A 27403-nucleotide genomic window follows, 5' to 3' on the forward strand; every position below is an offset into this window, starting at 1 on the left:
TTAGGTGTCTAAATTTATACCCCCAGGTGCCTTATTCTCAGTTAAAAGAAAAATGCTCTTTCAAAGGCTATGCATGTAAATGGCACCTTATTTCTCTCCAGAAACATAGCACCATCATCTAACATAATGTTGAGCATAGAAAGCCTGCACTCAGGTAAGGTGAATCACCATATTTCCTCTGTAGGACAGAAGAAGAAATAAGCTGCAAAGGCAAAGGGTCTTTTTTAAAAAAAAAAACCCAAACATCTGCCACATAGCTTAAATATCTCTAAACTGTCACAACTACCCATCTTGAAGTTATAAATCCAGACAAAGTAGTTACTCAGTGAATGACCCTAATATTGTTTCTGAGAGCAAATTGATGAACGATGCAAGCAGTACTCATGAAATCAAAGGAAGTCAGTATGAGTCCAGATTTTACAGGTCAAGTTCCCGTAATTTCTACAGTACCTACATGTTGTGTGACAGTACTCACTTGAATGGACTGGTTGTGGTTACTTGCAAGCTACTCCTTTTGTGTCTTCCGTTCAACAGCAACAATAGATTGTATTTGTCATAAATACGCATAGTACAAATATCCTTTGCTGGTTTTCATCCTGCAAGATTATGTTCTTTCGTTATGGGATCCAAAGTTTATTTTTTCATACATTACCATGGTAACAAAATGGTAACTGGATTCCTATTTTCATTTTACATTAATAAAAGGCTAAATATTATAAGCAGTAGCACGTGTGTCCTATTAAGCCTTGATGCTCTATAACAAGAGGTATTGTGTTTCTGCAAAAATATGAGGCTTGGAATTAGCCCTTTGTTTTAAGTCTTGAATCACCATGGTTTTAGGCCTGTTTATCTGTCTATATGAATGTAGTTAAAGACAAAATCTATTAAGAACAGTAACTCTACGTTAGTTTAAAAGCAAGGAAAAAGAAAAATTGCCTATGTTCTATAAAATTCCTATATATAGACCTCAGTGTTCAGATCTTGATGGGTGTTTAAGATTCTCCAGTATCTGCCTCCAAGTCTGTTAACCTGCACATTGCAAACTCTATAGTGCTTACAGAAAGGTATAAAGGATGGTAGAAGTATTAATAGCAGCAACTCAGTTCCTTCGGGGTGAAGGAGTAAAAGAGGCAATAACTATTGATTATTCCATTAGTCAGGGAATTGCTTTAACTGTTTGCAAGATCTCAGGTCCTCCAGGCTGAAGGAATGAGAACAGATGCAGGAGGGAAACAGGACTCAGTAAGATTTTATCAAGAGCAATAAAGTTCTGGTGGGACTGGAAACTGCTGTACCTGGGGTAAAAGTCACCCTGAACACATGTAACTAGTGAGCATGGTTTGCTCTGGTTTCCATTTTTTGAAGGGAGTAGTTGATGTCATATCGGAGTACAACCCTCAGTGTACAATACAATGCAGAGCTCTTGGAGCAGACTCCCTAAGGATTATAAGAAAAGAGGGTGAAACCTTCCATGTTACCATCTGAGTGACAGTATTATCTCCTGACGCTGTAGGACAGACATGGCAGGTATAGGTAGAACCGGCAAGAAATTTTCCAGAAAATCTGCTTTTCCTTAAAAATATTCATTTGTGTAATTTACCCATTTCAATTCAACTTTCATGAGAAAGGATTCCTCATCTCCATGCTGGGATATCTAGTGAAACCATGGGGTGCAAGAGAAATGGAGAAAGGAAAACATACTGTAGAATTACCAGTAGCTATTTAGTCACATAGGAAAATCAGTGGGAAACTGAGATTCAGGGACACTAAATTAAGAAGCTGCTGTAATACAGTAGCACAATGGTGATTCTGAAGTGGAGTTCTGGGTCTTTTTGTTTTGCCACAAAAATCCATCAGTTTCATCTTGAAGCAAAATAGCAACTATTTGAAATCTTGGAGTGTTATAGAACAAGATCATGATTACTTCTGCAGCTCTAAATACAGGGCATCTCCTGGCTACCTTACACATGGGGATAGGTGATGAGCAATTCGCCTGGAAAACAGACAGGCTAGAGTTAATCTGTGTGTTAAGGATACAGAATTAGTCTATAATTGGACCATGCATTTCATTTGAAATAGGGGAAGCAGATTAGACAGAATATTCAATTCAATAATGCAGGGCATATGCAAACATTATCATATATGTACCATATCCAAAAGAACGTGACTAAGTCACATAAGGGCAGAAAGGTCAGGTCTTTAGCTTCCAATTTAAGAGAGGGATTCAGAATCTGCAACCTAGTCCATTACACTTTTCCAGGCAAGTTGATTTGCCAAAGTGTTTTATGAGGAAGATACAGTTCCTGTCAATAGACTTTGGGAGTGAAAAATTCCTCAGGAGAGAGCATGCAGATCAAACATCTGATGCTGTGCTGTTAGCAGAGCTCCCAAGAGCTCGGGGGCTTGCCAGAATCCCTGTGCTTCCACACGGTTCTCGCAAAGGGCTAGAGATCTTTGAGGATGCTGCTGCATCCCCAGGGGTCAGATATTCCATGGGGAGTAAATTCAACATATTTAGGGACAATCCAAGTGTCTGAGTGTTTTAACCATACCAACCCTGAAATAATCCTAATGAACCCATTTCTAAGATGTGTTTTAGTTTTAAGTGTTAAGATGAAAAGGGAATTGGAATCAGACAAATGAGGGAAAGTGTCATGGATTTATCAAGCTTTTCAGTAGCTGATGTAAGCTACTGGAATACTAGCTTCTCAAGCTCATTCAGTCTTTGCCATAGACATTCAGGCTGCCTGTGAGGAGAGAGGGGTGTCTATGACAAGCAGTCCAGATAACCTAAGGCACCATTATGTCTCTATGTCTTCACTGACAGCAAGGAGTTTGGACAACTCTGAAGACAATCCAGTGCTTTGGCAAAGCTGAGCACCGGCCAGTAGGAATCACTGAGAGCATAGGATTCCTGTCATCATTACTGAGAGAAGCTTGCACTTCTAATGCACTCTTCATTGCACAGAAGTCTCCATTAGATCTAGCTGTAGAGTGGGATTCAATATGAGATTAAGACAGATGCATTTTGGGCAGTGCAAAGGATAATTTTGTGCGTTTGGGGCAATGCAAGGGATATTTTGTTCTTTGCATATCTGGTAGCTTCACATGGATATCTGAGACATCACACAGAGACCTGTGTATGGTCAACAATTGAGCTCTTAGCAGGTAGGCAGCTAAATAGCTCTCCTGCTTCCACCATCAATGAGATCTTGATTGACTGTAATAGTTTATACACATGGCAGAAATGTAGACAATTACACTTAGTTTTCTTAAATCTCATGATGAGTCTTACACAAAAAGATTCAAGGTTTAAATGCAGATGTCTGAATAATAGACATCAAAAAGTAGATTAAATAGATTTTATGTTAGCTGACCTGAAGAGATGTCTGAATCACTACTGCATAATATGAGAGTCATGATACAGTGTTTAAGGTGGTGGATTAATAACTGAGGAAGAGAGAGCGTCTTTTGCACAATAACATAATGTTAAACTTGTCCAGGAAGTGGAAGATCTGGTTTCTAGCCACTTTCCAGTGTCAATAGTCTTGAAAACTAACCCTGCGAGTACGATGCAATCACTACTGTATTGATAAAGCATTGATTGATTAAGGTGTTTCAAACACTCTGAGACTGAGGAGGATCTAAAACTCTCCCATTTCCAAATGGAGTTTTGAGATTTATTTAGTGGTTTCAGTAAAAGTAGGGATAGCCTGACCACAATAGACTGGACCATTAGGAAATTATGTCAAATTCAGATGCTTCCCTGCTAACATCTCAACTTCTGCTAGCAAAGCCGAGTCACTTCTCAGCATGTGTGAAATACTGTCTGTCGACATTTATGGAATTCTGTCATCCAGAAATGACAATAGAGGCAATAACTAAATATAAGGACCTTTGCAGTTTGACAGCATGGTTAGCAGGTGATTTGAATCACTCAGTCCCTTAAGCCTAATCATTTATCAAGTCCACTTATGGTATTGAAACAAGCAATGTGAATATAACCCTTACAGATTTACTTACATATTTATTATTTTGTTTATACTAAATAAATGTTTAAAGGTCATGAAGCAGATTCATTGTAGACAAGACTTTGTTTGAAGCCATAGAAAATACACATCAAAGATTTGTGTTACCTCTGAATGCCTGGTGTCACTGAGGGTATTTCTAGTAACATAAAAAAAAACATCAATGTGATACATTTTCATTAGTGAAAATAAATAATATGGATCCAAAGAACGTCTGGCCTGATCTTAAGCATGTGTTTCATATACCTCTGTCAGCTTCAACCAATGTAGCTATATGGTTTTGAAAGACATCCTCACAAGGAGGATGTGCTATATAATGTGTTGTATAAACAGTTACTTTGTAAATTTTCCAAAACTTTCAAAAAGATCATTCTACATCTAGGTCATGTGCTTCACAGTGTGTCTTTTGTCTTTTTAATAGGCACCACAAGGCCACATAAGGAGGGGGAAGTCCCTGGTGTGGACTATATTTTCATTACTGTTGAAGATTTTATGGAATTGGAGAAAAGTGGTGCTCTCTTAGAAAGTGGAACATATGAAGGTAAGCATGCTTTTACTGCTAAATCTATCTCATGTTTCCATTATGCTTTTTCCTAATTTGATGGAATCACACTGGGATATCCCATTACAAATGTGTCATTGATACTGTTACCAGAAATTTGTGAAGAGCCATATGGCAATTATGAAAATATTTTCATATGTAAAAGCTAAATGCAGATGGGTTCATTGTAATTTTAGTATATTATGCTAGTTAAGAGAAACAGGATAATACATTGCGCTTACAGGAAAGAAACACTAGTTCTTTATGCCAAATACGTGTTCCACAAAATTTCAGCAAACAGCCGCTTTTCTAACATAGGACAAACAAACTACAACAGAAATCAGTTGTAAGGCTGACACTTTTCCTTTGCATGTGTGATCCTGCAAATACTAATCTATATCGGTGGCTGAAACCTCACTATTTAAGTAAAACAGGAAGGATTTGCTATGTCATGTCTTATTGGCTTTGTAAAGTTATTGAAAGAACTCATTAATTTTTTAATACGACAGAGGGATAGGAACTGTTCTAATGACTGTATTAGAAAATGTCTGTGTATGGGGCAAAGAGCCAGCAGCTTATTGCAGAACACTGCTTCCCAGGAGAACTGATGATTCATCTGATTTTAAACCTTTTCAAAAACACAGCTATCCTGAAAGTGAAACTACTATAAATGGAAGGGCAGTTACATAGCAGGGCATTTTAATAAAACCAGAATAATGCTATACTGGTTTAAACCAGATGCTTCTTAGAAATACGCTAGTATTTAAGATAACTGTGTAATGGATAGGTCTCTTTACTGTAATCTTCAGAATGAGAGGGAACAACCTTTATATGAAAAATACGAGAATACCTGGGTGAGTAGAACTATTTACAGGAAGCAGCCCCATATTTTTACCTTGTAGCAAAAGAAGCAATGAAGACGTTTTTGTCCTGACTTTGTCCCTGTCAAGGAAAGCACCTGAAGATAAATAAGAAGCTATTCACCCCAAAGAAAATCATTAGCTGTGTTATAAATAGCAGGAAAGAAGGTAGTCTTTTCTCACCTAATCAGTACAAAGTACCCATTGGAAAGTAAATAAATTTTCATAAAGAGTTATTTCAATACAGAACTTGTAACAAATATTTCCATTAAAGAAGGTCAAATAAACGAAAATATATCGTCTTTTCCTTTTCTAGTTTTTTCCCCACTGTCTGACACCTAATGGTAGGAGTTACCTAAACATTAATACATGTAGAACACCACAATTTTACGTTTATCAGAGATTCATTAAATAACAAGCCTTTCTTGAAGTATCTTTCTGTTCCTTAGGTGTTTGAAACTAACATTAAAGGAGCTTAAGTGTAGCACAAGTCTGTCATTGCTTGACCATGTAATTTCATTAGTTTGTAGCAAGTTTGTAGAGATTGAACTGCTAGGTTAAATTAATTCACAGTGCTCTTCTGTCCCTCGAGGGATACTGAGAGGTGTCTTTTAATACCAGCTACCAGAGCTGAGTGGACAGCAAGGTGAAATATTGGTTGGGGAAGTCTGCATAACTCCTTAAACTGGCTGAGGACCTAGCTGAAGAGAGGTCCAAAGTCGTGACTATGCAACGTCTGTCACATCATTCACTGATCACAGATTACAAGTTCACTGAAGCCAGGAAGTCAGAAACTACACACAAAACAAAATAAACTCAACACACCAATTTCTGCATAAATCCTGTCTTTGCTTCCCAGGTTTCCCAATCACCAGATGTGCGTTTTGACAATTAATAGATAATATATTATCTGTCTATGTATTATGGCAAATAATAGGTAATACATGAGAAAAGACACCTAGTTTACAGACGCTGTTTGTCCTGTTCCCATACAAACACTTTTGGACATGACCTTACAAAGTTACACCTCCTGTTTCCTGATTAATTCCTCATGACTGTAGCACCTTCCTCGGGGAAGGATTTTGCTAATCATTCTGTCACAAGTTTTCCTAAGCACATTAAGTCTTCAGTGATTGAGTTTACCGGTGACAATTATACCAACCAGAGCAAAGAAATTTTCAACTCCCCCCACTAAGAGAAGATGATTTTTGAATCCTTCCATAGATCAAGCAACTTACATGAGCATGCATGTTCTGGGAGATGAATTTTCTCTCCTTATCAACATTGGTTATCAGGCCTCTGAAACAAATCAGCCTTCTTATTAATGATTCTCAATATTAATAAATTAGTTTGCAGATTTCTTTATTATTTCTTTTTCTTTTTTTTTTGTCTTGAAAAAATCATTCTGTATTTAGTTTTCTATAATTTAGCTGAGTTGGTCTATGCTGATTGTCTAACCATGTACCAGTTTGTCTCTACCAGAAAAATGTTTTAAAGAAGGGATTTCTCATTTAGTTGAGATAAAAAGACAGACTCTGTGTACATGTCTTGTTTTTCACCACTTCTTGACTAGAAGGGTTGATTCAGTCAATTTACCTCCTACTGTATGAATTCCAAAGAGAAACAGAAACAGCCAGGTAAAACAGAGGAGAAGGAGGCCAAGTAAGACTTACCTCACACTGAGTCTTTCTATTATTCATTATAGTGTTCAGTATTGTTGGGAAGGGGGATATTTTCTCACAGTAATAAGAAAACCAGTGAAAACAATCAGAAACTTTTTGTTCTAGTGCAAGCATATAATAGTTGTGATTCCAGCCTGGACAGGATATAACCTAAAAGTGAAACCAGTATATATTGTTAGAAAAATATAGTTCTATTGTTCTTTTTTTTTTTTTTGATCACACATTAGTTTTTGAGTTTTAAAATAGATTTTTAAGTAATAACTCTTCAGAATTAAAAATAGGATGCTCTATGACCTCCTTAGTACTTAGGCTTTGAATACACCTTTCTTTGTGTACCACTTTGGTGGCAACTGTCAATGACTGTAATAGAATCATAGAATCATAGAATCGTTTAGGTTGGAAAAGACCTTTAAGATCATCCCGTCCAACCATTAACCTACACTACCAAGTCTACTCTAAGCCAATCAAGGGTAGACTAGACTAAAATAAAAATATTCCAAAGTGCTGTAGAAAAACACCAGTACATTCATGATAAAAGCTCTACAAATCCCTTTTCACCAGTTTTGCAAATATGAAAATATTTAGTTTCAGTAGAACCAAATCCATTACTATTTTGACCTTTTCTATTTATACCTTTTTGAGCAACTGCTAGAAAGATCAAGCCGTCTTTATAGATATGAATTATTTTAAACATACATAATGGTACATAAACAGTTGCTGCGCATTTTGCAGCTTACATGTTCAATGGCAATCTAGGTGACACTATTCAATGCAGAATGAGAGAAAGAAGAATACAAGGCTCACTTCCACTCTTACTCAGATTAACAGTCCAAGTCACATTAACTTCAGTGACATTGTCATTGAGTTCTGAATTTGTAATAAAATTTCAGTGAATTCCACCAACGCTTTTCTATTTGGGGCAGGGAGTGTTTGCCTGAAGCACACCAAACTTATTTATTTGGACATCTTTGCATAATAGCTCAGCCAAATCCTAAGGGTTTCACTTTGTTTCTTTTTAGCAGAATTCCAATTTACTGTACTGATTAAAGGAATTCTGATTTGGCCCAGAATTATAACTTCATTGGAGATAAAACTTGTTTCCAACACAGATATTAGGGTAAGGTAAAATAACTGTAGTTCTGTACCAGAGGAGGAAGGAAGGATTCCTGTGCAGAATGAAAACCACCCGCCTCTGTTATGTAGACTAATGTAGCACAGGAGGATGTGCCCCAGCAAATTAATCCACATTCCTTTTCCAGTTCCTGGAATGAAGTTCATAGACGGTCTTCGAGCTGGCACAATATGTGCAAATATATAAAATGCAGAATAACAAAGCTGTGATGAACCGACAAACTGTGTGTATGTGTGTTGTGGTGTCTTTTATCACTTCTCCAATAGGAGGGTTGGCTCAGTATACTGTCATGTCTCTGATATGTCAAAACTTGTATGGAGACTTCATGGATCACTGACTTCAAAGGCTGTTCCCATCTCCCTATTAAGTCAGCAAAATTTCTTAGTCAGTGCAGCGTATCAGTAGGCTGAAAATGTACTTGAAATGTATATTGGTTAAGAATGCCAATGCTCGTAAACAGAAATGTAACAGCCTCAATATTATTTCCAAACCCCAGATATTTTAAGGCACGTGATTCAAGGCTATGGTAAGACATCATTATGAAGTATTAATAATGTAAGCATGTAAAAGTAATGCATGCTATGGGTAGAATTGCCTTTTAAAAAAGTAACATATACAGTAGCAGTACCAGAAATAACAAGAATTGGTCAGTGTATAAATACTGTAAGAAAAGAAACATGTTTGTTGATAATCCATAAGGACATAAATGCATTTCAAATACACAAAAGCAAGAGGGATTTTAGCAGTGTGGAACTCTGTAAGAAATGCAGACATAGAAAACCTTGTTCATAACTGTTAAAGATGTGGCAAAATTATGAAAATAAGTGAATTCAACCAGTACAACTATGAATAGTGTACTAAGTAGAACTCTCTTTTTTTCTATCAAATTTTTGTTTGTGTCAGAAGGGCTCCATAAGACTTGTTTATAAAAGACATCTTATTTAGTATTAATATTAGTCCTTAATTTATCCCATGAAAAGCAATGATTTTAGTTATTGTGCCATTAATTTTGTCAAATATCCACTTTTTATCATTTGTTTGATTGTTTGGAATTATCTCAGATTCATTCACTGGGTAAAATTCAAAGCTCACTGAAGCTATTTAACCACTTACATGATCATGGACTTCCCTTGGCCCCACTGAAGTCCATAGTAGAATTCCAGCTGGCTTAAATGGAGAAACAATTTAACCCGTATTTTTTTTTACTGATGGAGTATTATTTGGCAGAAGGCTGAATGTTAGCTGGAATTTCCTTGATATTCCAGAACTGTAACTATTAAGTCTTTTAAAAAAAGGTTGAATACATCCGATTGGTAAGACCTTAGTGTTCTGTATTTCTTCTTTATTTGAGGACACAAAACTTACAGTTGTTTTAGGAATAGTTTTAAGGGGTCAGCTTACATGTTTTCAGTTGAGACACCATTATGATGAGCTCCCATGGGAAAGTGAATGTGGGTTGAAGTTGAGGTCTTGCCTGTGACTCTTCCCACACAGTGGCACATAAGCAACACCGGGAGGTGCTCTTATTCCATTCACCTGGAGAGAGTCCTCATACCCAAGAAGACAATAAGTTTTACATAGGCTTTTATTCCATCTCTCAAGCCAAATTTAGCCTAAAACCTTCTAAATGATGTAAAGCCTTCTGTTCAGCTAATGCATTTTCAATTAACACTTCATTTTACTATCTGAAAATTTAAAATATGAGTTAAGGACTGCTCCATGTAGGCAATGGATTTTTTATTAGTGCATTGTGTTGACAATAGTTTTGTAAAGAGGTGGTGGTTGGTTCCAGTAGTTTTGATTCCATTCTTCCACGTAAAAAATTGTAAGGAATTAAAAATTCCACCCACTTACTGTATGGAGCGTTCACTTATGAGCAGGACATCCTGAGCACTCTACAGCAGAGAGATACAAAGGAAATAAATCAAAATACTACCCTCCTAAGACCTAAAGACAGTATTTAATGAAATATTCTGATTTAAAATGGAAAACAAAGGAATCAGAAGTAGATGTATATAGATAAAAATAGAAGTAGTCCTTCAAAGCCATGTCTTTTAACAGCAGAAAGTGTTTTCAAGGGCACAGAAAAATGAAATGAGATGCTTTATAGTAAAGATCACATTCCTGTTGAAAGTGCCTCTCAAAGTGGTAGATCCCATATCAATATGATGTCCACTTCTCACCACCGTATTCAGAGAACATGTAAATGTGGATATGTCAATATTTAGGTCAAAAAATAGGAGAAGAAATCTTAAATACAGTAATTGACTTCATTATCTGATTGAGTTCTTGTACCTGTTCTATATTAGTAAGATTTTATGGGGTTTGTTGTGTTTCCTCCCTTACCCTTGGGGCAGAGGAGGTAGTTGAATCTCATCATTAAATATGAAATGCAAAGAACTAATGATTTTTTTTTCTTAAAAAATAAAGTGTGTGTGGTTGCTTCTGTCTTAGGAAATCAGGCCTCTGTCTTAGCCAGCATCCAGAGATAGGAACACAGGTGACATCAAAACACTAACTGTTTTGCGAGTGATGCTGCTTTCCTCCTGCTGCCAGGGCTGTCAGGTGAGGGTAGTAGTCCATAGTAGTCCTGCTGTGGTCCTCTCACTCCTGCAGCTTCGGCTCTTCTGCCTTCTCTGCAACAAGACTTATGGCTAGAGGGTTCCTTCTCCTACGTGGGTCCCGCAGCAGGTTATCATCTTCCATAGCAGACCGGTGACACTGCAACCAAGCTGCTGGCTGGGGAAAGCTCACAGATATCTGAGGCTGCAGGCCATATTAATAGACAAATACTATTCTTTCAGGAATATTGAAGATATGGTCAGTTTTGGCCTACTGCAAGAATGCAAGCAATAAGAAAAGATGACACCCAGATGTTCATCATAATGTAGCATGGTCTCTACAACTACCTGAAAGGAGGTTGTAGTGGGGCAGGGAGAGGGGTCAATCTCTTTTCCCAAGTAGCAAATGATAGGACGAGAGGAAACAGTCTCCAGTCGCATCAGGGGAGGTTTAGATTGGATATTAGGAAAAATTTCTTCACCAAAACAGTTGTCAAGCATTGGAACAGGCTGCCCAGGGAAGTGGTTTGCATCCTCATCCTTGGAGGTATTTAAAGGTCATGTAGATGTGGTGCTTAGGGACAGTTTAGTGGTGGACTTGGCAGTGTTAGGTTAATGGTTGGACTCAATGATCTTAAAGGTCTTTTCCAACCTAAATGATTCTATGATTCTATTATTCTATCAAAAAGTGGCACCTGGGCCACGTGTGTCAGTATAGGTCAAATCTACTTCCAAAGGCATCCAGGAAATACAAGCTTATGTGACTATAGTTTTATGTGTGAAATTAGAAGAGGTGGACTGTTCTGCCTTTAAACAAAAAGCATCCTGATGCAAAGTTGTAATGGCTCCTTCACCCTATGCACTTCCAGACAAACCAAAGAGTTCACTGGCTTCCCCATGGCTTCTAACAGGGTTCAGCTGAAAGAAAACCAACAGTCATTGCAATTGTCTCTGTCTCCAGGAGCATCTTTCTGCTCACATCCCCCACCCAGTAGATGGTTGTACCAAGGATGGCCATGGATAGACTTGATCTGTGGCAAGGGTTGAGTAGGCTGTGATTGGGATGCACTTGACTGAGCTGTGATGCAGCCAGCTGCTAGACTGAACTGCCTGCCTGGCCTGCCAGACAGCTCTGCTGCCTAAGTAGTAGGTGCTAGGTGGCCAGAGCAGTGTTTCTGACCATCCTGGGGTGCTGGCTGGTGCTCTCCCTGAGTCAATGTGCAGTGCTTCTTTCAGACAGTTGTGTCAGGCACAAGGTCAGAGACTAGCCACTGTCACGTAGGGTTTGGTAGAACGTGTAATTCTGATGGCTAGTGCTGCGTAGCTCAGCAGAAGTGTGCTTGGACATTCAATGCATCTAATTTGTGTTCCGTTGAGATTCTGTGGCTACCACAACAGCAACTTATTGTCAGCTCAGCGTTGCTTTAAATTACATCAGCTGGTAATTTTCCTAAGGAAATCAGATGGATGTATGTTCCCCAGACACACAGCAGTTTTCTTTGCTCATGTGTGTTCCCAGGATGTAGAGCAGAACCAGGTGCCACAGAGCACATATTATATGGGTCTGTGCGCTCCAAAAACACTTTCTGCTCAAACAGGTTCACTGAAACAACAGTCAGTGTACTTTATTTTATATCAAAACTAGTTTAGCACCAAGAGGATCTCAGCTGTAGAGAAATCAAGAAATGACCTGTGCCTTTATGCTTTTTTCTGAGATGGGTTGACCATGTGTCAGCTCAGCCTAAGACCTGCCCTATTCTTTACTATACTGTGCAGTCACTACCAGAAAGGTATTAACAAACTGAAGTGTCCAGACAAAAGCAATGCAAATTACAAGGACAAGGGTAGGGAATAAATTTAGAGAATTCATCAGATAGAGCTTTGTTGAGTAATGATTGAGAAGCTCAGAGAACTTAAAATGTGTGAACCCAATGGATAAATAAAGATCATTCAAAGTTGGGCAAATAAGTAACCAGGGCTAACATGATGTATCTGGAAAAGATGAACATTTTGATTTAATATTGGGAAGAAATTTTCTCATACTGATGTGATTTAAATGTTAGAATAACCTCCAGAGGTGGAGATCCAAGTTTCATCTCTTAGGATATTTAAAAGTAGTTATTAGTAGAAATATTCCTGCACTAGTAGAGGGATTAATTAAAGGCTGTAATATAGTATTGTCTGCTTCAGTATAGTGTTTATTAATGCTGTCTACATGACACATTACATTTTGTCTCTAGGGTTTTTTTATAAAACAGATCACAGCCAGTTAATGTGCGCATTTCAGATATGTTTCTAACTGAACTTTGACTGCAGTATGTATTGTGCTGTTTTAGTTTAAATGCAAACTATTAGAAAAACACTGCCAAACTCTGTACAGCCTGAGCTATCAGGCTATCACACTGATAAGGCACATTTGTCTGTAGTTATTAAAAAATATGTTAAAAATTTAACATCTCAAATTACGAATCATAATGACGCATCATTACTCTGGAGAAATGTTTAGCTAGATTGCTCAGTTACAAAGATCTCAATTTTTTAATACATTAGTGGAAAGACACAATGTTTGTTACATCATGTCCAGTTTACATGCAGTTATCATGTTATTATGTCTTTATGAAGTTCCTCTGAACTTTATATCCTCTTGGATACTACACATTTGTATTTGTGGCATTTCTTATTACTCGGCTTCAGACAAGAAATGATCGCCTTCCTATAGCAAGTAGTATTCTGCTAAATACATAAACTGCAGTCCAAAAAGTGTTTGGGAGGTTCTTCCTAAAACACATGAAGAAGACCCCATTGCTACAAGTCTTTCCATTTTGTAAACACAGAATTTTTGAAAACTACTGAAGCAGTTTTATTTTCTAAAGACAAGGTATACTGAAGCTTCCATAATAATTTCCTATTAACATCTTCCTATGAATCAGAGTTGGGCTTTTTTTCTGACTATGTTCCCTAAATCTTTCTTGCCTTTTTTGAAGATAGTTTTAACAATTGCCTTCTCTAGCCTTTGCTCCCTTAATCACCACAGCTTTTCAAGCATGATAGAGAACAGTCCCAAAACAAAATCAAGCCAGCTTCCCAGCACCTTCAGATGCATCCTACTCAGTCCTATGGACTTGCATACGTTCAGGTGACGTAATTAGTACCTAATTTGATCCTTCTGTACCATGGGTAGTACCTGTCTCTGCCAGTCTTTGCTACTAAGCAAAGATCTGAAAGGCTTGTGAGCGAGTGGCAGACCTTGCCAGTAAAGGCTGAGGGAGTAAAGACAGTCTTTCACTGAAGTAGCCTTTTCCATGCTCTCCATCAGCTGGTCACCTACCACATTGGGCAGCAGGCCCACATTCTCCCCAGTCTTCCTTTTGTTGCTACTGCGGCTGTAGAAACCTTTCCTGTTGCCCTTGATGTCCTTCAGCAATTTCAGCGCCAGCTGTCCTTTGGCCTTCCTAATTCTGCCCTATGTATCCAGGAAACATTTCTCTATTTCTCCTTGGTTGCCTGTCCATGCTTCTGCCTCCTTGACACACCTGTAGTGAGGAGTTCCCTGGGAGCAAAACTGACCCTTAGAGTCTTCCCTTGTTTGCACAATGTTCCGTAAAACCAGTATAAGGCTGCTCTGTGCTAGCAAGCATTGGATTGTAATTTCTGTATTTCTAATTCTTTCAGCAGAAATTGCTTTGCAGCAAGTTATAAAAAAATTCATTTTTATGGCCTTGGGAGGAGTTGTGGTTTTTTTGAAATCTCACTTTGATTATTCTGAATCAATAGCTAGGCATTCTAGGACTTTGCAGCACTGCATGCAACCCTGGTCATGACTGCTATGGTGGACTCCAGACAGGTGAACAGAAGTGTGCATCTTGCTGCCTGCTGGCACAACACAAGGGAATGGGATGTTTCCTATCGAGGTGACCTTAAAATAATAAAGGACATTGAGAGAAGTAGTCTGTGCCAAGTGTGGAATAATACAGTGTAAGTGTAGGAAGAGGGCCTGGATTTGTATGGTTAATTGAAAAGGATTCAGCCAGTGATATAGCTTTTTCTGCAATAGTGTTACATTACTTCCCAAGTGATCTAATTAAAACAAGATAAAAAAACTAACAAAACCCAAGCAGTAAAAGAAGTATCTGTGTTTCAAAGTAAGGCAGTTTCTGATTAAAAACAAAACGAAACAAGAAAACCTAAAGATATTAAAAACAAACAAACAAAACCTTTTGAATGTAGGGAAATCTATATATTGGGGTTTTGATGTTTTCAAATATAATTACTGTATGTATTACCTTGTGCAAATGAAAGAATAAATATATCCACAGGGGGTTTTGGCCAATGGAAGTCTCCTCTTGTATTTCTTGTGAAAGTAATGAAGATATAATCAGAAATCAAGGTCAAATATGAAGGTAGAGAATGAAATATAATAGCCCAGTTGATGACCTACATCTACAGTTATTTTATGTCATGCATACAGAAAAAAAAAAAAAAAAAAAGCACCAGGACTATAGAATAAGCTTTAAAAGATCCTACTGATGCAGAAGAAACCTATGCCAGCATAAGGAAAATGCAATATATTCAGTGCACCAGCACTGAAAGCAGTGCAGGAGAGGTGCCACAGCATTTGCGAGCTGAGTGGCTTTTCAGGATTTAGATTTATCTTTCCAGACTCATTTAACTGTAAGTCTAAGCTCCCTCAGCCATCACCAGGAAGAGATAGGATGTGACTTAGCCATGACCATAGCATGTTGATAGCTGACCTAGTTTAGAGCTTCCTCAAGGCTGCTGGAGATCAGAAGAATGCAAAGACAAAATTCTTGCTTTGATCTTAGTTCACCCTCAAATTATGTTGCATACTCCATCACTGAATTTTGGACTCCAGGAGAAAAATCTGCAATAAAAAACGACAATAAAAAAGTTTTAAGTCCTTCTGAGTTGTATAGTGATGTTTCTGATAAGAATAATGAACTTTCAAATTGGTGATAGGGAATCAAATACGCGTTCTGTCCATGGATAGACACATTTGCAGGCTCTCCCACAGATTGTAGGGGAGTGATACAGTTCTTCTTCCTTTGTGTTCTGTGCATATGAATGTTCTCCCCTAATAAGCATAGGAGTTATATTAGCTTTAAAGGAAAGAACAAAACTGACCTTATTTCTTGTTGTTATTTGTATCTACATGGTGTCAGGCAGCCCCAGGCATAGTCCAGGAACCATTGGCTAGGTGCTGCAGAAGCAGGAAAAAAAAAAAAAAAAAAAGAGAGAGCCCTTTCCCTCAGGAATTTATATTTGCAGCGTGAGATGAAGGACAATAGATGAAAGCAGTCAGTAAGGGAAGCACAAGAAGAAAATAAGAGACAACTGTAGCAGAACTTCAAGCCGTGGGTGTCCATGGACCAGCGATTTGATTGCTGTCATGATTGTACATAGGAACACTTACAGAGACGTATGAAAGAGGTGTGAAAGAGGTAAAGAGAGGTATTGAAGAGGCAACGGGCACAAACAGAAATGCAGGTTCCATCTGAATATGAGAAAACACTTTTTTACTGTGAGGGTGACTGAGCGCTGGCACAGCTTGCCCAGAGATGTTGTAGAGTGTCCATCCTCGGAGATATTCAAAAGCAGTCTGGATGTGGTCCTGGGCAACCTGCTCTAGGTGACCCTGCTTGAGCAGGGTGGTTGGATGAGATGATCTCTGGAGGTCCCTTCCGACATCAATTGTTCTGTGCTTCTGTGAAATCATAAAATCAGTGACATCATAGTGTAGATATAAATAGTTCTGCCCGAGGGCATGTCAGGAACAACAGGGAGATAGAAAGAGATTTTGTAAGAGCTGGTGCTAGCAAGAGCAAGAAAGGTGAAAGCAAATGCTGAGTTGAGTGAGGAGTTATGCAGGTGGGAAGGTGGAGACAGTATAGAAAATAAGTGAGGAAGGGAGAAGAGGTGGGTGCTGTGATGAGTAAAAGGGTGCTGATAAATTAGCCAAGAGTGGCAAACAGGGAAGAATGTTTAAATGATAGGCAAATACAGTGATGATTGAATGTCTCTTATGTCTGGGAGTGCAGTGTCGTCTCACTCTAAGGATGTAGAAGGTCCCATCACTGGGAAAATCTGGGAGTGGTGTAGCTCACAACTGCCTTCTTGCCCAGTTTAACAAGAAATATATTATAAAATGGAGAAGCTGAACGATTTCACAGCTTAAAGCTTCACTAGGAGTTAATTCCCACCTAAAAAACTTTAAAGCACAGCTTCCAGTATGGAACAATGTTATTGTCAGCATTTTTAACACATTCTGTTAAAAAGAATTATATTCAGTCTGGTTCATAATAACCCCGAAAGGGTTATTCTAAAGCAAGCTAGTTTACTTTTTTTATATTACAGTAGGCTGCATAGGCCGCTTACTATCACAAAATATCCTATTAACAGTTTTCTGCGATAAGGTTTTCAAATACTTTTATAGAGAGGCAAAAGGGGAAGTGCCAGTATTTCCTCTTCCCTTGTCTAGTATGTGCAAGGCCTGTCAGAGACCCCATGGCAGAGGATACAGCCTGTGGAGCAGATCCTGCACCACTGCTGCTTCGGGGAACTCTTCACTTGTTACAGATGGACAAAGAGTGTGCCAAGGGAAGCTGTATCCTCCTCACCAAGCTGACACTTGGGATATGTCAGGCAGAAGTTTGCTTTATGAGTTAAACCTAACCAAAGGCTGCTGGCTGTTGTAACTTCATAATTGAGAGTCCTCTGAGAAAAATTCTTTCTAACCTCCCTGTGGAGATTTTGGTTGCAAGTAGTTGTGTTGGTAATCCCTAGCACAAGTTTCATTGTCATATTTTCCCAGCTGTATTTGGATACTAGTCTGCTGAGCATAAAAACTCTTCAGCTAAAAGAAATAGAAATAAAATATCCTGTAGGCTACTGAAATTGTTGTTATCTTTGGAAAACCTCTGCTTCTCTGTCTGAGACAGGATAAAAATCTCTTGATTGATGAAAATTCAAATTAAAACTCTGATTCAGCTATAAAAAATATGAAAGGGGCAGATGGTATGAAGATGTGCATGGTTATATGCTCAGTGGTGAAATTTAGCTGGAAAGAGAAAGGAAGCAAATCAAAGCAATGGAAATGAAGGAATTCCCCCTATATTTAATAAATTCCTTCATAACCTTACCTGGCAGTGCCTTTGCAGTATCAGCCCCCAGCCTTTGCTACCTTGCTGTGACCCCCACGTTGAGGGGTTACTGGCAGTGTCAGGGTGGGTTCTAGCTAATGGAAGAACGTAGAGAAGAGGAGAGTACACTTGGTTGATTAGCGTAAAGCAAAGATATTGTTATGCCATCCATAGGACAGATGGGCCTGTTGCCTTTTCCTTACTGACATTGTAATTAGGGGTGAGGTAGAAACATCCAACAGGAACACAGTCAACAGGAGGTGCTTTGTGTCATGAGGAGGCTAAGCTGACTACGGCTTAGTAACTGTCTTGCCTCACTCTTTAGTGCAAACTTAGAGAAGCAAGAAGAAAGATTTTTTTAGGGGCTGTGAGGTGAAAAGTTGGTGTTATCTTCTACATTGAGGCTTAGGTTGACTCAGCTGGAGCAAAGCCTGCATCTGTGACCTTCTGGGCTTTAAGCAGTCTCTACCTAAATTCTGTATATTTTTTTGTTTTTATCAGTTACGAGTAATTTACTGCTTCCTAAACTGCTTTTGACTCTTTTATCGAAGTGTGGCAATCTGATTAGGTAAGTGAGATTCAGGAAGAAAGCTGCATTACACAGACAGCAAATTTTTCAAGACAGGTTTTTCCCCTTAGAAATGCATTGTTCTTACAGAATGCTATTAATGTATATAAAAACTGGGGAACTGTGTGTGTGTGTGTGTGTGTGTTTTGTTTTATTATTTTAATTACAGGTTGCAGTTTCCACTGTTTTCAGCACTGCCATAACTTTTCAGCTTGTCAGTGAAATCTTCATTTATAAAAAAGTGTTGAGCAAAGTGTACTGATACACTTTTATAGTGGTCTTCATGCAGCTGAACTGCAATTTACAGAATAATTACTTTCCTTTGCTGCTTTGTCTCATTCTTTCCACTCATTCTGAAGGTGCTCAGAATACACTGGTTTGTGAGATAGCATTTACTTTCAGAAGTGCCATTCCACATAAGTCATCAAGGCAAAAGAAGGTAAAACAAACCGGCTACTTTTAATGCTTTATTTGTGGTTTTTGATTAGGAAATAAAAAAAATTCTCCACAGCACCCCTACTTCATCAACTGCAAAAGTTTACATTATATGTGTTATGAAGACACAAAGCATTCAGATAAAAATAAATCCTGAATACCTTTCTCACTGAACTTTTTTTATTCTGTACATTTTCATTGTGTGAATGTCAGGAAATCACCAGGAAAAACAGCATGTGATTGAGAGATTATTCACACTATGTAACGTTAAGTATTTAACTTAATGCTCTTAATCACCCCCTAAAGGCATTCAGTTCTCTCTATTCTCTACACTGAGAATTTCAGTTCTTAACTTTGGGTGCACTAAATTACAGGGCACATGCTGAAGGAGTTAAGTAGATGGGTTGAACATTCTTACACAGCTAAAGACCTGTTACGATCCCAGAAGAGGTCCTTAGCAGAACAGGGACTGTACTCCAGGGCTGATGCCTCTTCAAACAGAGGACAATGAAATACATCGATGCTTCAGTGTACTGGGTACAGATACAGAGATGAGCTACCATTTTCATCGGTAGCTCTGATGAGCATAAATTTAGAGGAAGTCAGCTCTAAAATTCCCCAGGATTGCAAAAGAAGTCTGACAGGTAGGGGTCAGGTTCCAGGTTTCCTCATATCAGTAAACCTGATAATAATCAGTGCCAATCACTTTGACATTGCAGTGGCTATCTGTTATCTGACAGACAGATTGCCACAATCTGTCTACTCTTCTTGTCTGGCCCAGACTAGGAAATGGTCATCCTCAAGATCACAAACTCACAGAATCATTTAGGTTGGAAGGCAGCTCTTCAGATCATCTAGTGACTAGCTTTGTGAGTGAGCAGAGGGCAGTGGATACTTTCTACCTGGGCTTTAGTAAGACTTCTGACACTGTTTACGACAACACCCTCATAGACAAGATGACAAAATATGGATTAGATAAGTAAACAGTGAGGCTGATTGAAAACTGGCTGAACAGCCAGGTCCAAATGTTTGTGATCAGTGGTACAAAGTTGATTTGGAGGTGAGCCACTAGTGGTCTATCCCAGGGATTGATCCTGGGGCCAATACTGTTCCTCAAACATCTTCATTAATGATCTAGACAACGGGACAGTGCACCCTCAGCAAGTTCACAGATGATACAAAACTGGGAGTGGCTGATACACCAGATGGTTGTGCTGCCATTCAGATAGACCTGGACAGGCTGGAGAATTAAGTTGAGAGGAAATTCATGAAGTTCAGCAAAAGGAAATGCAAAGTCTTGTACCTGGGAAAGAATAACCCAGTGCACCAGTACATTGTCCCCAGGCAGAGCTCCAGGCATTCCAGCTGCAGTCTCACAAAAAGGTCAACATGCTCCCCTCGCCTTCCCAGCCTGTCTTTCCAAAAAAGCCTGTATCCAACCATTTCAGAAATCTAGTTCTGTGAGTTATCCCATCATGTGTCCATTAGCTCAATGACTGTAAGTGCACATAGACTTCTAATTCCTCCTGTTGGTTCCCCATATGGCACCCACTAGCACCAAAGTATTTCAGAGAGGCACCCAGGCATGCTCATTCACCAGAACAGTCTCAAGAAGTTTCCCCACAACATTGTTCCATAGGCACTTCCTTCTTTATACACCTATGCTTAAAGTGATTCCACTTCAGCATTGTTTTGTTGACCGCTATGTCCCTTCTGTTCCCATCTCCCCTGGCTTTGAGCTTGCCTACCCCAGCTACAACTTGCTCACTTGCTTGTTGAGGGATCTCCACCTCTCCTGTAATTTCTAGTTTAAAGCTCTGTTTGGCCATCCTGTTGGCACACATTGTATGCTTCTGGTTGCATGCTTTGGCCACAAGAGCCCCCTCCCTTGTTCTGCATCATTATGTTCTTGCTAAGAAACAGATTCCAGCCTTCTGTTGTTGTAAACTTATCAAGACCTATCTGACAAACGTAGAGTATCTTGTCCTTATTTCATACGGAAATACTGCTCTAGAAAGTCACTACTCTTCTACATAGGAAATGATCTCTAATTTCTGGCTGTCATTCCTTATAAGCTCATGCCATTCACTTTTATGTCAGTACTGGATTTCCTTTACATGACTCTGCTTTGGTAACAAATCAAGGGCCTAAACTTAATTGTCCTTTGCATTACTGAGATACCTTGGGTATGAATGATAGCCAACATAGTTGCCATGTGGGAATGGAAGATATTACACATGCCCTGTAAGATTTGCACTTTTCTGGAACAGTTTCTGGAGGCTACACAGGATAGCTTACAATGTCTGAAACGGCATTAAAAATTATGTTTAAGTACCAATTCATTTTTCATTTCACTCTTACATCACCCCTTACAAATGTAGCATCTTTGTCTTCTGCCTCATCCTTGTTCTGCTAAGCTGAACGAACCAGGTTATTTTAGTCTCTTCCTATACAAGGGTCCAGGTAAAACTCTCAAACTGAAGAGAGATCAGGTTACTGTGTCTCTTCTTCAAAGTGTTTTAAAGCCCTGCGTAGTTTTGCAGCCATTATTCTAATGGGCCAGTGTGTTCTTGGATATTTTTCCCTCTTTCCTAAATATTGATATTTTATTTGCTATTCTTCAAACACATAATTTGATAAATGCATTAAATATCCTCACTACTAGTCCAAGAGGTCATGTACTGGTTTTCAGCAATGGAGGTTACCTGTTATCCATGTTTTGAGAACACTGAACTCTTATTTGCCATTCTACTTTTTTGCCCCTGAGTTCTACAACATGTAATTACAGATATGTTAATTCCTTTTCAATCATGGAAAATAACTGTAAAGAATAATAAAGAAGAGAGTGAATTTCAGTATAAGAAGTGGATTAAGAATCAATTATCAACTTGTTCCCTGTGTTCTTTTTCTGTAAACTCTCCCAAAACTTCATGCTAAATCTTCTCCATTCTCTGTTGAGCCCATGATGGCTGGAATTGAAGGAAATTAAATGAGGTATTTGGTCCTCTGAAATACATGCTGAAAAACTCAGGGGAGCAAATTTATAATGTCTTGCTGCTCTGACATGAATAGTTTCTACCGGCACTATCTTCCTTTCTGCTGCTACCATTTTTGCTTTGGCATTGCTCAAGGAGTGTCTGCAAAGTTAGATATTTCAAGCAGTAGGAGTCCAAAAATAAATGTTCTAACCATAATCATTCCAGGTATAACTAAATCTTGTTTATGTATTTGATTACCCCTGGCTGGCTCACCTTCTGGCAAGGAAAATGCATCATTTTGGTAGGGGGAGAGGGGCAATGCTTTAAAACAACTTCCTAAATAATAACACAAGCCAGAGAATAGTTCAGTTAATCATTAGTTTTACCTATTAGATGTCTGAATATTTATGATAATTTACATATTTTTCATTTGTAATCAGTCACTTGAGGAAATGAATACCTGAGTGCTTCACAGAATGCTATTTTTTCTCATTTTCCTTAATATGAACAGACTAAAATTAAATGCAGTGATAGAAAGGAGAGCTGGTTAAGACTTGTCAGGTCATTGAGGTTGTCTGCCTGCCAACGAAGCTATGTTGCCTGCGGTATATGCAGGTGCTTTGTTTCAGTCTAATTTTAAATGACTCATACAGTGAAGCTCCTTGCACCACCTCCCTTGGGAGACAGCTCTGTAATCTTAACATCCTAAGAGTGAGAAAATGCTTTCTGATACTTGGCTGGAGATCTCCTTTTGCACAGCTTCAATCCGCTTTTTCCTATTTGTATCCAGTGAGGCTATCTTAAATCATTTTTCTTCTTAATCTGGGTTTGACCCTCATAAAACAGGTAACGATCATATTCCTCCCTGATTTCTCCCACCCTGCATTCTGGCTTGTAATTTGTTCAGTCTAACTATTACTAAACTATTCCTGAATACTTTCTAAGTATTCCTAGAATCAGTGTATGTATTGTGATGTTATTCTTTCCTGATAATGCTTTTTTTTTTTTACTTGTTTTTCACACTAAGATGCTCCAAATTCTGTGTAAATTATCAACACGTCACTTCACTGCAGCTCTTCCAGTCAGTGCTCACTGTCTTTTCTCTACCAGCTTCAATGTTTTAACACTCTCCTCACTAGCATGCAGAGGGGTTTGCCATAGGTAACCTGGGACCTCGTCCCAAAACATCACAGGAAGGGAGAAGAGGAACCAAGAAGAGGAACCAAGGACTGAAAAAAAAAATGAGTATTTGCATATTGGTCAAGAATTGGAACAGGCTGCCCAGAGAGGTGGTGGAGTCCCCATCCCTGGAAGTGTTCAAAAAATGGGTAGATGTGGCACTTCGGGACATGGTTTAGTCTAGTCTACCCTTGATTGGCTTAGAGTAGACTTGGTAGTGTAGGTCAACGGTTGGACTGGATGATCTTAAAGGTCTTTTCCAACCTAAACGATTCTATGATTCTATGATTAAATTAGAGGGAGTAAGGTGGTATTAAAATTAAATATACTTCAGGAGTGATGCAAAATTGCAGGATGTTTAGTCTGGAAGAAACCAAAACTTTGAGGTACTGCAAATTTATGTAGGATGAAAATTAAGTAGATAATATAAGGTGGAAAAAAGTGAATCTGGACTATTCTTATTACAGCAGCAAGGATTTTTTTTTTTTTTTTCCAGAAAACAAATGCACAGAAAGCTGTCCCATCTGTGCTTTATTTCACATTAGAATTGTTTTAGAAAGGCCTCATGCTCCGTGGCACAGAGGAAGATTGAGTTAATGGTGCCCAGGTCACCTCGGCCTCATCACTGAGGCCCTCTGCTCGCAGGAATGGGATCTCACAGCCTGTCTTCCCCTCCAAAAAGGCTGGAGAAGGGACTCCCTGCCCACAGAGGCAGGCTTGGAGCTTCACACTCTGCACCAGGCCCTCCTTGTACCTCCAGCAGGGCTTGGATACCAGCTATCATTACTTATTAATAACTTGGCTTTATGCCAGCATTTTTCCCCTGATGTATTTGCAAGTCAAATCAAGTACAGCATATGTCCTTTCTCTCTCTTGGCTAGAATTACTTCATTTTGTCCTTTGCTGACAATCTATTTCCTGCGCACCTTCACTGACTTGTGGCTCCTTCTTTGACGCATTCTTGGTTTTGTTTTCATTGCAGAAAATAGAAGTCATTCCTGGAGGAGCTATCTTACCTGTTTATTTTATTAGTTCCTCAGGGCTGATGCTTGCTGGTACAAAGTACCCCTTTGCGACTTTTAAGCTTCCCCAACATTCTTCCAACTGAAGAGTTTCAATGGTACTTTGTGAAGAACCATAAGGACTAAATATCTTAAATCCCCAAAGAACTTATTTCTCAAAAGTTAATGTTTTTGCTTTCACAGAAACCATTTCATAATAAACGCAATCAATAGCTCATCATCATCTTCACCAAATATTCCAGCTTTCACCAGTTCAATGATTATTTCATACTGTTTAATAAGACATATTTTCTCTTGCTTTTGTTATTATTTGTACTTTCTAGACTCTGCAATTTTCTATCTCTTCTGGTACTTGTGTGGTATACTTTGCAATGATATCTTTTCCTCTAGGTAACTTATGAGCTTTTTTGAAGATCTGTGTTCAATACGTATTTTTACACAACAGATACATTCCTGAATGATCCCTCATGAACCATGAGTAACTAACTGAAAATGAGTATCTTCACCTATAATTGGAGAGCAAGGATTGCAATTGCAATGAACTAAGATAGCAATAAGTTCAGTAAAATAGACATCAATGAGGCTGAGATAATATTGCTTCTGAAGCACAGCAATAAAATGAGATTTCAAACATATGTGTGAAAAGGGAACTATATCTAAGCACTTTGTCTCCTGCTATCCAAGGCAATTCATTTAGGTTCCAGGTCCTAGCAGGAAATCATGCTTCTTTTTTTCCCCCCAAAGAACATAATTTTTTAAATAGCTAAAATGACAACAGCAGAATGAAAGGCAAACAAGGGAGTAAAGAAAGGAAAGATACAGAAGGGAGGGTCTGTAGCCGTAACCTGGAAGGCTCCAAAAACATCTAGAGAGGACTTTCAATATTAGAAAAGCCTTCTTATAAAGAAGACAAGATAAAAAATAGTGTATCTGAATGAACACTGAATTCTGAGATACGTAAATACTTTTGAAATGTCAGGAGTTTGCTTAAAACTTTGTTTGAATAAGAGGAAATATTTTCTTCTCATTAATCATCATTACTATATAAGTTAATTTTAATTAATTTATACAGTAAAAGCATTAAGGCTTGAATTGTATTAATTGTTTATTGAATTAAAGAGTTCTTACACTAAAACATATTTGCTGATATATTCAAATGAGCAGAACATTCTCGAGAAGATGTAGCTTATGTTAGCAAGAGAGGTTTTATAAGGACAGAACTCCCACTGGTTCCTTGAATAAGATAAACTATCCCAACAAAAGACGTTTTTTGCTGGTATAAATATGTCCAGTCTGAGGCTTTGGCTAATGCACTCATGTTAATTGAGGGGGCTGTGAGGGATATTTTTTTCACACTCCCAATCAAGTTACTGTGACAAAAATTCTGATTGGTCCTCAGTCATTTCACAATTAAGGAAAACACTAAGAAATGTAGGTGATGTTCCTCTGCCTCTTCTGAGAAAGGTATAAGGAGCACCTGCAGTGTTTTGGATAATTAAGAAGAATAGTTCTTGAATATTTTATCATCTAGAGTACAACATCTAAAGCTAGAAAAAATTGTGTATTGCCTTTCATAATTTCTTAATCCAATGAACTCATTCAAATTCTGGCTAATTAACTAGTTTCATATACCATAGTTAAAGAACCAGAGGCTTATTTTTGAAGCAATGCAGTTTATAGGTCTGCAAAGAAAATTAATTTGTGTTAGTGAACACAACTGGACAACTGAGTGGGCAACTGGGATTTGGTTCTCAGGAGATTCACAGGAGTCTCATTCAAGAGATTCATATCCATAGTTTAACGTTGAAGTCATAAGATGCAATTGCATTGCCAGTATAATAAGGTTTCCCAAGTTTGTTGCATACTGGAGCAGCTACAGTCGTTAATGGAAAGTGTCTTTCTCTAGTCATGTTATTACTGGGGTAAAGTTGTCACACATCATTTAGCCAATACATTCTATAAAAAAATGTTAAAAGAATCATGAGATAACTCAATTTTATTCTATATGTGTTTAAAATATTAATTCCAAAATCACTTACATTTTCACAGTGCCCTGCACTTAAGATGCACATTCGAACAAGGAATGGACTGAGTGTTTAGAAATCAGATCATGAAGTGTATATGTGGTGAACATATAATGACACTATACATTTAAAATTTGTAGCATATAAGATAACTTACAGTTTTGAGAAATAAAACTGAATGCAGTCTGCATGAAATAATGTGAAAAATTCATGACTAGAAGCATCTTATTGCCAGTAGGAAATGGCTATCATAAGGCTAAGAAAGTAGTTGAATGTGAAAATTACTGATGAGATGGATTTAGATATTTGGGCTTTGGATATTATAGCTTTTATTTTCCCATCTTAAAGTCACTTACAAAATCACCATGCTATCCAAATGTAAAGTTATGATGTACTCATCCAGGTCATGAATGAACCTTAATGAACCTGGAAAACCTAAATCAGAAGGTGCTGTTTTGTGTTCTGTTATCAGTTAAAATTATATTATTATAAAAATAATTATAAAAAATTATCTTAATGCATTCTTTTTAGCCTGTGGCTTTGAAATAAATGATATTAAGAAATGAAAATACAGTAAATAATATGACATCTATTTCAGTGGTTATTACTTTAGGAATTGAAATATCCCTTCACTCTAGTACACCACTTGTTTGTACTCTCATTTTACTGAATTTCTTATGGTTTATTCTGTGTTCTGGGTATTTGGATCTCAGCAGATATATCAATAATCAACATGAATATTTCTTGCAATATTTCCATAAACATGCTGTTTCATGATTGGCCTCCATTTAGTATTTTGCATAGTATTATTCCTGTTATAACCCAGAACACATGACCTCTCTGTTCAAATCGAATCACTAATCATAGCTCAGAATTTTAATAGTCCTTTAAATGACCTCATCTACAAACTAGTTACCAACACAAAGTGCTCAAGTGGCAAGAATGAATAAATTTGAGAAACTGTAAAATGAAAAGACAGACACATCTTTATAGTCATATTGTTGTTTGGGTTTTTTACTTCACATGAGTATGGACTATTAGTATGGTGGGGAAAAAAAATCTTTCCACAAGTGCTTAGGAGAAAGTCTTTACTATCTACAGCAAACACTAAATGCGGCTCATAAATTCCGGTGGAAATTTTCTCATATATTTTTGTACCCTCAGATTTTTTTATTATTACAGGAGCTTGTCAAAACTCAGGTTCCTGTATTGGGAGTCACGTCTCGGGTGTTAAGC

The 27403-nt window shown here is 38.1% G+C and overlaps 1 protein-coding gene across 2 annotated transcripts in view; it reads left to right on the forward strand.

Annotated features, from left to right (window-relative positions):
* MAGI2 (membrane associated guanylate kinase, WW and PDZ domain containing 2) overlaps positions 1-27403 on the forward strand; it is a 772173-nt gene that overhangs the window by 458146 nt on the left and 286624 nt on the right. For both annotated transcript variants that reach the window (XM_075708348.1, XM_075708359.1), the window contains exon 3: positions 4450-4569. In XM_075708348.1, coding sequence (XP_075564463.1) covers positions 4450-4569 — 120 coding nt within the window. The remainder of the gene's footprint in view (positions 1-4449; positions 4570-27403) is intronic.

This window comes from Pelecanus crispus, chromosome 1 (assembly GCF_030463565.1).
Source record: "Pelecanus crispus isolate bPelCri1 chromosome 1, bPelCri1.pri, whole genome shotgun sequence".
NCBI classification, from domain to species: Eukaryota; Metazoa; Chordata; class Aves; order Pelecaniformes; family Pelecanidae; genus Pelecanus; species Pelecanus crispus.